Below are 12164 nucleotides of genomic sequence, written 5' to 3' on the forward strand. Positions count from 1 at the left end.
GAGGAACAACTAATAGTAATCTTAAAGTGTTTATTGGGTCTACAACTTTGCTTCCGCCGTTTTGCAATAGACGGCAGTAGCAGCAAGTGGGGTTCAGGTGGTTGGTCATAGGTGCAATACAATAAGCTTAGGCATCTGTAAACATAATGCCATAAAAATATTAGTTAACTTGTGATTGCATCATAAGTTTATTCTCGATTAAGTACATCAACTTACGTACCCATTTCTTGCCATTTGTGGGAAGTTTTAATTTTCTGCTTTAACATGAGGAAAACTGTGGCTGTGGCTCTTAAAATGCTGGGTAAGACCAATGGCGAGGGAGCTATTAGTGGAAGAATGTGCAGAGAATGTTTTCAATGCCTTAAGAATGGTGATTTTGATGTCAAAGACTGGCATGGCGGTAGAAGACAGAATGTTTTCATAGCTACTGAAACAGATGAAGACAGCCACAGGACATCATTATTGAAAGCAATTGATGTGTTCGAACCCAGCACTGAAACACAAATGGCCACCACAATACAGTGATAGATACATAAAGGTAATTTTGCAGCAAGACAATGCTCAACCCCATGTCGCAAAACCTGTCAAAATATACAGGGAAACATTGAAATGAGAAGTCCTATCTCTCCTGCCGTATTCTCCATATGTTGCTCTCTGTCTACCACCTTTTTTGATCAGTGGCATACAGTCTGGCTGGCCAGAAATTCCGGTCATATGAACAAGTGCAAAATTGAATCAATTCATGGATCCCCACAAAAGACACCCAGCTCTTCCGCCACGGAATTTGTATGCTATCCGAAAGTTGGGAGACTTTAGTGGCCAGCAATGGGAAATACTATGAATCATAATTTTTTTGTAAGTTTTTCACAATAAAGTTCTGAACTTCAAGAAAAAACGGCAGAAGCAAAGTTGTAGACCTACTATTTGGCTCTATTTGGAAACATGTTAGCAATGCCAGCTCTTAATTAATTCCAAACTAATTAACAGTTTTCTCAAAAGTATTGTTTGTGTAACTATACCTGTTAATTTCATGATTTGAACAAATAATACAGCTTAATCCTTTTAGTAGAAGAAACTGTAAAAAAGACAATTTTTCCATATATTCAGTTCATCGAATAAAGTATGTGTAAATTGTAATTTCTGTAACTTAAACATTGAACAATGTACAGTTTCAGTGCCTATTATTGCAATGATATATAAAGGCCCAATTTTTCTGTGTTCAATGTGTCTGTTCAATATACACTGTATTATGCAGCAAGAACCATGTGGTTAGGTTTTTACTGCTCTTAGAAGTTCACCAGTAAACTATTGTAGCAGTATGTTGATGTTTGCCTGCAAACTATTAATGAGGCTTATCGAAAGTTAAACAATAGTGCACTGGCCATATAATTGTGTAATATTGGGGGGTTGTGAACAGTGAAAGTAAAGAACTGTGAAAAGCAAATGTGCACCTGTTGGCTACATCATGTAAAGTAGTCAGTGTTGAACTTCCACAACCCATTTTTCAGCCAGTGTAGCAACAGAGTATGTCGATACCGAGGACAATCAACGACGAAATAAAGCAGGTGAACATCACAATGTCCTTATTAAGAAATGAAGAAAACTAAAATATGATGTAAGTAGGTGTAGCAAAAGGAAAACTAGAAAGAAAAAAAAACATTGTCTATGAACTTTTGCAAAGTCTGCTCTGCATTTTTATGTCCATACAGTGTGTAAAGGATTTCATAAAGACCAAAAGGTGTGATAATAGCCTTCTATGGTGTGCCCTCCTGGTTCATGAGAATCTGTGAATAAGCCTTTTTACAATCTAACACATTGAACCTGATAATCAGCCCACAGTCTATACATTCTGTCCTTTTATGGTATGTGATGAATGGGTGATGTTCAAGGGCTACTGGACTGTCTGATGATGCCAGCTTCTAATAACTCATCTACAGCCAACTTGGATGTGCAAAGTTTATTGAGAGCTAATTTAAGTGGTATTAATTTTATGTACAGTTCCATTGCAGGTACCACTTTATCTGAACTGCACATGTGAATTTAGAAGGGCTGGGGAGACACACACAGCAGGTACATGGCACCAGAAGAAGGATACATGGACCTGACCTATCTTGGTGCTGGTTAAGATGATGCAGGCTGCTCTGATGGTGTATGTATTCCCGTTGCAGGGTGTCACACATCCGCTGACTCATCCATGGTGAGAATGTCAGAATAACAAGGGTGTTCTCAAGTGTGTTGTTCCAAATATGAATGTGCAGTAGTGATCTCATAAGTAAATGTGTGAATTTTATCACATTTAGTGTGGTTTTCTTTACATAGGCAAAGTGTTTCTTGTTTGATGTTGAGGTAGCACTGTGTGAATTGCTGGGACTTTCAAGACTGACAATACCTCATCTGGAAGTAACTGTTGGGCACATTTTCATGTGTCAGTATGTGATGGTGTTCTCCAATGGTTAATGTTCAATGATCTGTCTTCAAAACAAATGTTGATCATTTGTTTCAACAAAGTTTCATTGAATCCCTCATGCACATCTTAAGTTATAAAATATTACTTATCTTGTTATTTCATTGGTGGGCTCATTGTCTTATGTGAGGGGTGATGCTAGTCTTGGGTCCTATTTCTGATACAAAGAAATATTAACTGATGAAAACATAATGTTATTCAAGAAGTTTCCAACCATTGTCCAATTAAATAAAGTTCTTGAATTTTGAAACAACTATATACACTAATATTTGCACCACTGAACTATTAACAAAAGATACTTTTGGTTTTAGCAGTGTTGCAAAAACATGTTAACTCCATTTACAGATGCTTTTCTGTTAACACTGTCCATTTCACAGCACATTCTACCAACACTGTTCATTTATAGCTAATCTTCCACCAAGACTGTCCATTGCAGAGCACATTCTTGCCAAGACTATGCACAATGAAGAACACAGGTGTGACATGAAATCAAAGAGTTTACAACTTCATTAATAACGATCATTGGTACATTTTTGAAATAATTAATAAAAATGAATTTACAAAAATTTAAATAAAAAGCTTCAACATTAATTAAGATATGTATAGCATGAATATTTAAAAGTGGAATAAGTAATCTTTTATGAATAGTTGTATATATGAAATTATTTATATCCAACTGTAGATATTGACACCCACTGGTACTGTACATTTCTTATTATGTTACCGAGTTGACTGCACTACAAGTGGAATGGATGGTTAGTGAGCTAGTGTTTGTGAAGGCAGTGCCAGAGATTCCAGTCACAAAGTGTCTGCTGCTGTGATGTAGAATCATTCCACAAGCCAAAGCAGGAGATATGAAAATGTCTTCGAAAATTACGCACACTATGAGTTCCTGATGTTGTCAATGAAAATCTGCAGTGGAAACTTGTTTTCTAAACTCAGATCCAAGGTTCAAGATGTGGTTCTGTATCGTGCAGTATGTGAATCATTTGCTGCATTGCATTGGAAGATGGATAAAGTTTTTCTGGCAGGAGTAGCTCACATGACATGGTACTCACTTATGACCCAGTGACAACAAGAAAATATTGGTTGTGAGTATGATTCATGACATAGAGACTTGTGCCTTTGCATGAGGATGGTGTGCAACTTGACTGTTCTCACCATGCCATATTTTTCGATGGTCAAGGGAGATAAAACAATATCAGATGATCACCTAAATGGTTCAGTAAGGTGATGAACTTGCCCGCCCAGTCAGCCGAGCGATCTAATGCAGGGCTTTCCAGAGTGGGAAGGAGCGTCTCGTCACCGGCATGAATCTGCCTGGTGGACTTGTGTTGAGGTCTGGTGAGCCAGCCAGTCTGTGGATGGTTTTAAGGTGGTTTTCCATCTGCCTTGGCAAATGTGGGCTGGTTGCCCCTATTCCACCTCAGCTACACTATGTCGGCGATTGCTGTGCAAACAAGTTCGCCACATAAGTGTACACCACCATTACTCTACCATGCAAAAATAGGTGTTACACTCGTCTGGTGTGAGATGTTCCCTGAGGGGGGGGGGGGGGGGGTCCACCGGGGACCGAACTGCACAATAACCCTGGGTTCGGTGTGGGGCAGCGGAGGGGTGGAGTGGACTGTGGTAGTCATCGTGGGGTTGTGGACCACTGCGGCTGCAGCGGGGACGGAGCCTCTCCATCGTTTCTAGGTCCCCGGTTAACATACAATACAATGCAAGGTGATGACACTTGGCAACAGCAAATCACATACCTGGTTCTTTTGGATGGAGAAGTGCCAGTTAATTGTTGTGAGTTGAGGCAAAAAGGACTGTAATGAAAATTCCGGTATGCATGTAGCACCACAGCTGGTCACAGAGCAATGATGAGTGAGCACTTGTGGTATGGGAGTAACGTAAAAGGAAATCCTACAGAAGTGTTCATGTGTGACCAGACCAGCTGGTCCCACGTGGTCATGTGAAAGGGTTTGGCTGAGCTGTACATGACATGTTAGGTGTGACACAGTCTAGAAACATTTTATTGTGCCTGTGTGTGATACGTTTGCTGAAGAATGTCTTGTTGGTATGCAAAAGAGTTGCAGTTACCACCAAAGTAATCCAGAAGATTTGTAGCCTGAGCACAGTATTCAGATATGTGTGGATCACTGTTGACACTACTAGCACTACACAATAAAATCTCACTTTCATGTTTTACAAAAGGCAAGGCATTCCTATTATTGCCAAGAATTAAACTGAATACTATGTAAGTCAGTATCTTGTATTCATACTGCTCTGGTACTTAGTTGCAAGATGGTTCCATTGTTTTCATATATGAGATGAGACAATGAATGCAGGATAATCCACAGTCATCATGGGCAGATCAGTTGTGGAGAGGACCCAGGTGAGGATGCTGATGATATAATGATTGTAACCACAAGTAAAGAGTATGTACACATTATTGTTTGGTAGTAATATAGAAGAATGTATGTGAATAAAAACCAATATCAGCATGAACTAAGTGTGAATATAGTCCTGCAGCAGAGCTGTGGCATGGATGTGAATGTAACTACATTTTAAAATAACAATAACAAAATTAATATTTAAACTGTAATGAATATTGATGGCCAAGTGGACCCGGTTTGCTTGATTGGATATTTGCAAACAATTAATTAATTACTGTCAATTAGTCTCAGCACTTAGAGAACATCAGAGGATAGCCAAAATGTGTTGAAGAATCCATACCACTGCAAGACATTCTGGTGAAATCTATATGTTGCTGATGATTTGTACAGGATAATAACTACTATTTTATCATTTAGATATTGCATAAGTCATGGTCCTTCATGAAATCATATCAAATTACATTGTATTTATTTAGGGCAGTGAGCAAGACAAAAGTTACTGACAAAGCTTTGGCAAGAGTTAAGAAGAGTGGAAACGAATGTGCATTATATGGGGTGTGGTAGTAGCTGAAAAAAAAATGTTGAAACCAAAGAAATTAATGTGGGTTAAAGCCAGGTGGGCAGCGAGAAACTGGTGTCACCTGGGGGGAGGGGGGAGTACAGCTGGCACATGTCATGAACCAGGTGCTGACTGAGGTCATAAGTGTCTTACTGTAGGGCGTGCTCTGCAACAGGATACTGTGTGTTGCCAGCATACACCCTCTGTCTATGCCCATTCATTCTAACTAATAACTTGGTGGCAGCCACACTAATGTAGAAGATCAAACAGAATTACATAACAGGTGGTACAAAACGTGTCATTTCACAGCTGGCTCTACCTTTAATAGTATATGTTTTGACAGTTGGTGCCAGTAAGAGGGTGTATAGGGCAAGACTTACAATGGGGATGGTCACAGTGCTAAGAGCCCCAGAGTAGTGAAATGAGTGCAGATGGAATATTGTTGTTGTTGTTGTTGTTGAGGTCTTCAGTCCTGAGACTGGTTTGATGCAGCTCTCCATTCTACTCTATCCTGTGCAAGCTTCTTCATCCCCCAGTACCTACTGCAGCCTACATCCTTCTGAATCTGCTTAGTTTATTCATCTCTTGGTCTCCCTCTATGATTTTTACCCTCCACGCTGCCCTCCAGTACTAAATTGGTGATCCCTTGATGCCTCAGAACATGTCCTACCAACCGATCCCTTCTTCTAGTCAAGTTGTGCCACAAACCCCTCTTTTCCCCAATTCTGTTCAATACCTCCTCATTAGTCATGTGATCTACCCATCTAATCTTCAGCATTCTTCTGTAGCACCACATTTCGAAAGCTTCTATTCTCTTCTTGTCTAAACTATTTATCATCCATGTTTCACTTCCATACATGACTACACTCCATACAAATACTTTCAGAAACAACTTCCTGACACTTAAATCTATACTCGATGTTAACAAATTTCTCTTCTTCATAAACGCTTTCCTTGCCATTGCCAGTCTACATTTTATATTCTCTCTACTTTGACCATCATCAATTATTTTGCTCCCCAAATAGCAAAACTCCCTTACTACTTTAAGTGTCTCATTTCCTAATCTAATTCCCTCAGCATCACCCGTCTTAATTCGACTACATTCCATTATCCTTGTTTTGCTTTTGTTGATATTCATCTTATATCCTCCTTTCAAGACACTGTCCATTCCGTTCAACTGCTCTTGCAAGTCCTTTGCTGTCTCTGATAGAATTACAATGTCATCGGCGAACCTCAAAGTTTTTATTTCTTCTCCATGGATTTTAATATCTACTCCAAATTTTTCTTTTGTTTCCTTTACTGCTTGCTCAATATACAGATTGAATAACATCGGGAATAGGCTACAACCCTGTCTCACTCCCTTTGAAATATGGTCTCCCGGCTGAGACACAAAGTTGGAATATGGTATCCCGGCTGAGACACAAAGTTGAAATATGCTCACTATTTTTTATTTTTTCTTAAATTTGGCATATTTAGTGACAGTACCTTTTCTGTTAGATGTATACAAGGCGATATTAATCTTGGCTTCAGTTGTCTAATGGAGTATGATTCCACAATGCATATTTGTTGACTGCAGAAATGACCTGGTTCAACGTGTTTGCCTCATTTTCGGTGCTTCAAATACCATTTCTTCGAATGTAGTTTCTTCTTATAGTTTATTTTAAAAAAATAGTAACATAATTCAAAATTATTTATGACAGTGACCTTCACATTGTTCTTCTGTCAACACACACCAAGAGTTAACTGCCGACTGAGTACAGTCAAAGATGACTCCAGCGTCAAAGACATTTTACACAACACACAAGCTTCCACTTGTAATCAGTCTCTTTGCTATTCTTCGACACATTTACTAATAGTAATCAATATGCTTTAATTCTCAAAAATATAAGTAAATTAACATATAATAAGGCTAATTATAATAAAAATTCTGACAAAAAATATAAGAAAACATTTACAATTTGGTATCGACAAATCCGGTAGAAAATACCACATCTCCCAGATCCATTACACCTTCCCAACCACTGCTTCCCTTTCATGCCCCTCGACTCTTATAACTGCCATCTGGTTTCTGTACAAATTGTAAATAGCCTTTCGCTCCCTGTATTTTACCCCTGCCACCTTCAGAATTTGAAAGAGAGTATTCCAGTCAACATTGTCAAAAGCTTTCTCTAAGTCTACAAATGCTAGAAACGTAGGTTTGCCTTTCCTTAACCTTTCTTCTAAGATAAGTCGTAGGGTCAGTATTGCCTCACGTGTTCCAGTGTTTCTACGGAATCCAAACTGATCTTCCCCGAGGTCGGCTTCTACCAGTTTTTCCATTCGTCAGTAAAGAATTCGCATTAGTATTTTGCAGCTATGACTTATTAAACCGATAGTTCGGTAATTTCCACATCTGTCAACACCTGCTTTCTTTGGGATTGGAATTATTATATTCTTCTTGAAGTCTGAGGGTATTTCACCTGTCTCATACATCTTGCTCACCAGATGGTAGAGTTTTGTCAGGACTGGCTCTCCCAAGGCTGTCAGTAGTTCTAATGGAATGTTGTCTACTCCCGGGGCCTTGTTTGGACTCAGATCTTTCAGTGCTCTGTCAAACTCTTCACGCAGTATCACATCTCCCATTTCATCTTCATCTACCTCCTCTTCCATTTCCATAAAATTGTCCTCAAGAACATCGCCCCTGTATAGGACCCTCTATATACTCCTTCCACCTTTCTGCTTTCCCTTCTTTGGTTAGAACTGGGTTTCCATCTGAGCTCTTGATATTGATGCAAGTGGTTCTCTTTTCTCCAAAGGTCTCTCTAATTTTCCTGTAGGCATTATCTATCTTATCCCTCGTGAGATCAGCCTCTACATCCTTACATTTGTCCTCTAGCCATCCCTGCTTAGCCATTTTGCACTTCCTGTTGATCTCATTTTTGAGATGTTTGTATTCCTTCTTGCCTGCTTCACTTACTACATTTTTGTATTTTCTCCTTTCATCAATTAAATTCAGTATCTCTTCTGTTACCCAAGGATTTCTACTAGCCCTCATCCTTTTACCTATTTGATCCTGCGCTGCCTTCACTATTTCATCCCTCAAAGCTACCCATTCCTCTTCTACTGTATTTCTTTCCCCCATTCCTGTCAATTGTTCCCTTATGCTCTCCCTGAAACTCTGTACAACCTCTGGTTCTTTCAGTTTATCAAGGTCCCATCTCCTTAAATTCCCACCTTTTTGCAGTTACTTCAGTTTTAATCTACAGTTCATAACCAATAGATTGTGGTCGGAGTCCACATCTGCCCCTGGAAATGTCTTACAATTTAAAATCTGGTTCCTAAATCTCTGTCTTACCATTATATAATCTATCTGAAACCTTATAGTATCTCCAGGGTTCTTCCATGTATACAACCTTCTTTCATGATTCTTGAACCAAGTGTTAGCTATGATTAAGTTATGCTCTGTGCAAAATTCTACCAGACGGCTTCCTCTTTCATTTCTTAGCCCCAATCCATATTCACCTACTATGTCTCCTTCTCTCCCTTTTCCTACTGAGGAATTCCAGTCACCCATGTCTATTAAATTTTCGTCTCCCTTCACTACCTGAATAATTTCTTTTATCTCATCATACATTTCGTCAATTTCTTCATCATCTGCAGAGCTAGTTGGCATATAAACTTGTACTACTGTAGCAGGCATGGGCTTCGTGTCTATCTTGGCCACAATAATGCGTTCACTATGCTGTTTGTAGTAGCTTACCTGCACTCCAATTTTTTATTCATTATTAAATCTACTCCTGCATTACCCCTATTTGATTTTGTATTTATAACCCTGTATTCACCTGACCAAAAGTCTTGTTCGTCCTGCCACTGATCTTCACTAATTCCCACTATATCTAACTTTAACCTATCCATTTCCCTTTTTAAATTTTCTAACCTACCAGCCCGATTAAGGGATCTGACATTCCACGCTCCGATCCGTAGAATGCCAGTTTTCTTTCTCCTGATAACGACATCCTCCTGAGTAGTCCCCGCCCAGAGATCCGAATGGGGGACTATTTTACCTCCGGAATATTTTACCCGAAGAAGATGCTATCATCATTTAATCATACAGTAAAGCTGCATGCCCTCGGGAAAAATTACGGCTGTAGTTTCCCCTTGCTTTCAGCCATTCGCAGTACCACAACAGCAAGGACCACAACAACGAGATGGAATATAGGTTCTGACAAAGATATTGCAGAGATTGGGAGAGGGATGAAGAGAGGGAGGGGCAAGAGGGGGGGGGGGGGGGGGGGGGGAGATATGGTGCAGGTGGCAGTGTGTGTTTGGGAAGGGGGTGCCAAATAGCTAAAAAAAAATGGGCAAAATGTCAGAAGAGGCCTCATGCCCTAAAATTATGCCCTGGAACAAAGGCCATTCTGTCTGACATTTTGCCCACAGAGTCTAGAACAGCTTTCCATCATCATCTCACTCTCTGCAGTATCTTGCTGAGACACTAAGCTATGACCTTCTGCACCCATTTCCCTACCATGTGGCTCCTTCCCCTGTGACTGTCCTTACTATAAGACAAGCCCTAAGCTCCCTCCTACCACCGCCACCTATACGAGCCCTGCAACTGACAAAACTACTAAAGGGAGCACCACTTGTGAAATGAAACATCACGTACCAGCTGTTTTGTAAACACTGTTCGGCCTTCTACATTGGTATGACAACCACCAAGTTATAAGTTAGGATGAATGGGCATAGATAGAGGGTTATACTGGCAACACACAATATCCCGTTGAAGAGTATGCTCTACTGCAGCATGTCTTTGGTTCTTGCCACCCACCTAGTCTTATTTTACATTAATTTCTTTGGTCTTGGCATTTTTTAATAAGTGTTCCTTTCTTTGTTACATTTTAGTTTTCTATATTTATTATTTTCTGAGCTGTCTATTTTTCTCTGACTCCAACCTCCACCTGTGCAATGCACTTAGCTTCCTGCTCTTATTAACTCTTGCAAGATGTTTCATCAGTAATCTCTGTCTTATTACCCTATTTTCCACGTTTAAGCTCTCACGTTTTCAAATCTCATCCAGTGGAGCCCACAACAACAAATTTTTTCGTCTCATCATGTCCAGTACATCTCTCCTGTCCTGGGTTTCTGGGTGACTCTTCTGAATTTCTCTTCATTTCCTAAACCATGACAGTCCTTTTCCTTCATCCCCCTTCCTTCCCTTTCAACCCTTTTGCCTGATAAAGAAGTTTCTGCTTCCAAAAGCTCGTACGTTTCGTTTACTTTTATGAGTTTTCTCCTGCCATTCTTGGTGAGCAGATTTTTTTTTAATCTATTGTGCAGGCAGAAATGTACATAGCTGACCCATCATTTATACAGTAGAAATAAAATGACTTTAATGTGTTAAGTCCTGTACTTAAAACAAAGATGAAGTAACTTACCAGACGAAAGCGTTGGTAGGTTGACAGAGATGCTAACAAACACAAACACACACACAAAATTCAAGCTTTCGCAACCCACGGTTGCTTCATCAGGAAAGAGGGAAGGAGAGGGAAAGACGAAAGGATGTGGGTTTTAAGGGAGAGGGTAAGGAGTCATTCCAATCCCGGGAGCAGAAAGACTTACCTTAGGGGGAAAAAAGGGACAGGTATACACTCGCGCACACACACACACATATCCATCCGCACATATACAGACACAAGCAGACATATGTAAAGGCAAAGAGTTTTGGGCTGTCTGCTTGTGTCTGTATATGTGTGTGTATGCGAGTGTATACCTGTCCCTTTTTTCCCCCTAAGGTAAATCTTTCCGCTCCCAGGATTGGAATGACTCCTTACCCTCTCCCTTACAACCCACATCCTTTCGTCTTTCCCTCTCCTTCCCTCTTTCCTGATGAAGCAACCGTGGGTCGCGAAAGCTTGAATTTTATGTGTGTGTTTGTGTTTGTTAGTGTCTCTATCAACCTACCAACACTTTCATCTGGTAAGTTACATCATCTTTGTTTTTAGATATATTTTTCCCACGTGGAATGTTTCCCTCTATTATATTCAAGTCCTGTACTTACATTGACACATGTTCATTATGATACAGACACTCTATTAAACACTGCACTAAAAAAAAAAAAAAAAAAAAAAAAAAAAAAAAAAAAAAAAAAAAAAAATAATAATAATAATAATAATACAGCTTGCAGAGATTTGGTCACATTATGTAATATGATGGAGGTAACCAGTAACTTGTCAAATCTGATGCTAAACCACAGTCCTTCATAACTTATGTTTTTCCTGAAGCCCCTAAAATGTCAAAAGACAAACAGAAGTATGCAAGGAAGCAATGAAGATTGTAAATAGGTGTGTCATTGACTGTGTTACACTAAACTTGAGAAGTACAAAGTTCCTGGTCCCACCAATCTAAATCGTCACATAAGGTATATAAAAATTTATAATCATATATAAAAAAAACAAAGATGAGGTGACTTACCGAACAAAAGCGCTGGCAGGTCGATAGACACACAAACAAACACAAAAACACACACACAAAATTCAAGCTTTCGCAACAAACTGTTGCCTCATCAGGAAAGAGGGAAGGAGAGGGGAAGACGAAAGGAAGTGGGTTTTAAGGGAGAGGGTAAGGAGTCATTCCAATCCCGGGAGCGGAAAGACTTACCTTAGGGGGAAAAAAGGACAGGTATACACTCGCACACACGCACATATCCATCCACACATACAGACACAAGCAGACATATTGGTCTTTAAATATGTCTGCTTGTGTCTGTATGTGTGGA

The 12164-nt window shown here is 39.6% G+C and overlaps 1 protein-coding gene across 1 annotated transcript in view; it reads right to left on the reverse strand.

Annotated features, from left to right (window-relative positions):
• Positions 1 to 2847: 2847 nt before the first annotated feature.
• The window catches only part of LOC124613796 (putative leucine-rich repeat-containing protein DDB_G0290503), a 187302-nt gene continuing 177985 nt past the window's right edge, over positions 2848 to 12164 (reverse strand). Inside the window, exon 10 of the mRNA XM_047142518.1 lies at positions 2848 to 2918. Within this exon, the coding sequence (XP_046998474.1) occupies positions 2848 to 2918 (71 nt within the window). The remainder of the gene's footprint in view (positions 2919 to 12164) is intronic.

Source organism: Schistocerca americana, chromosome 4 (genome assembly GCF_021461395.2).
Source record: "Schistocerca americana isolate TAMUIC-IGC-003095 chromosome 4, iqSchAmer2.1, whole genome shotgun sequence".
Taxonomy (NCBI): Eukaryota; Metazoa; Arthropoda; class Insecta; order Orthoptera; family Acrididae; genus Schistocerca; species Schistocerca americana.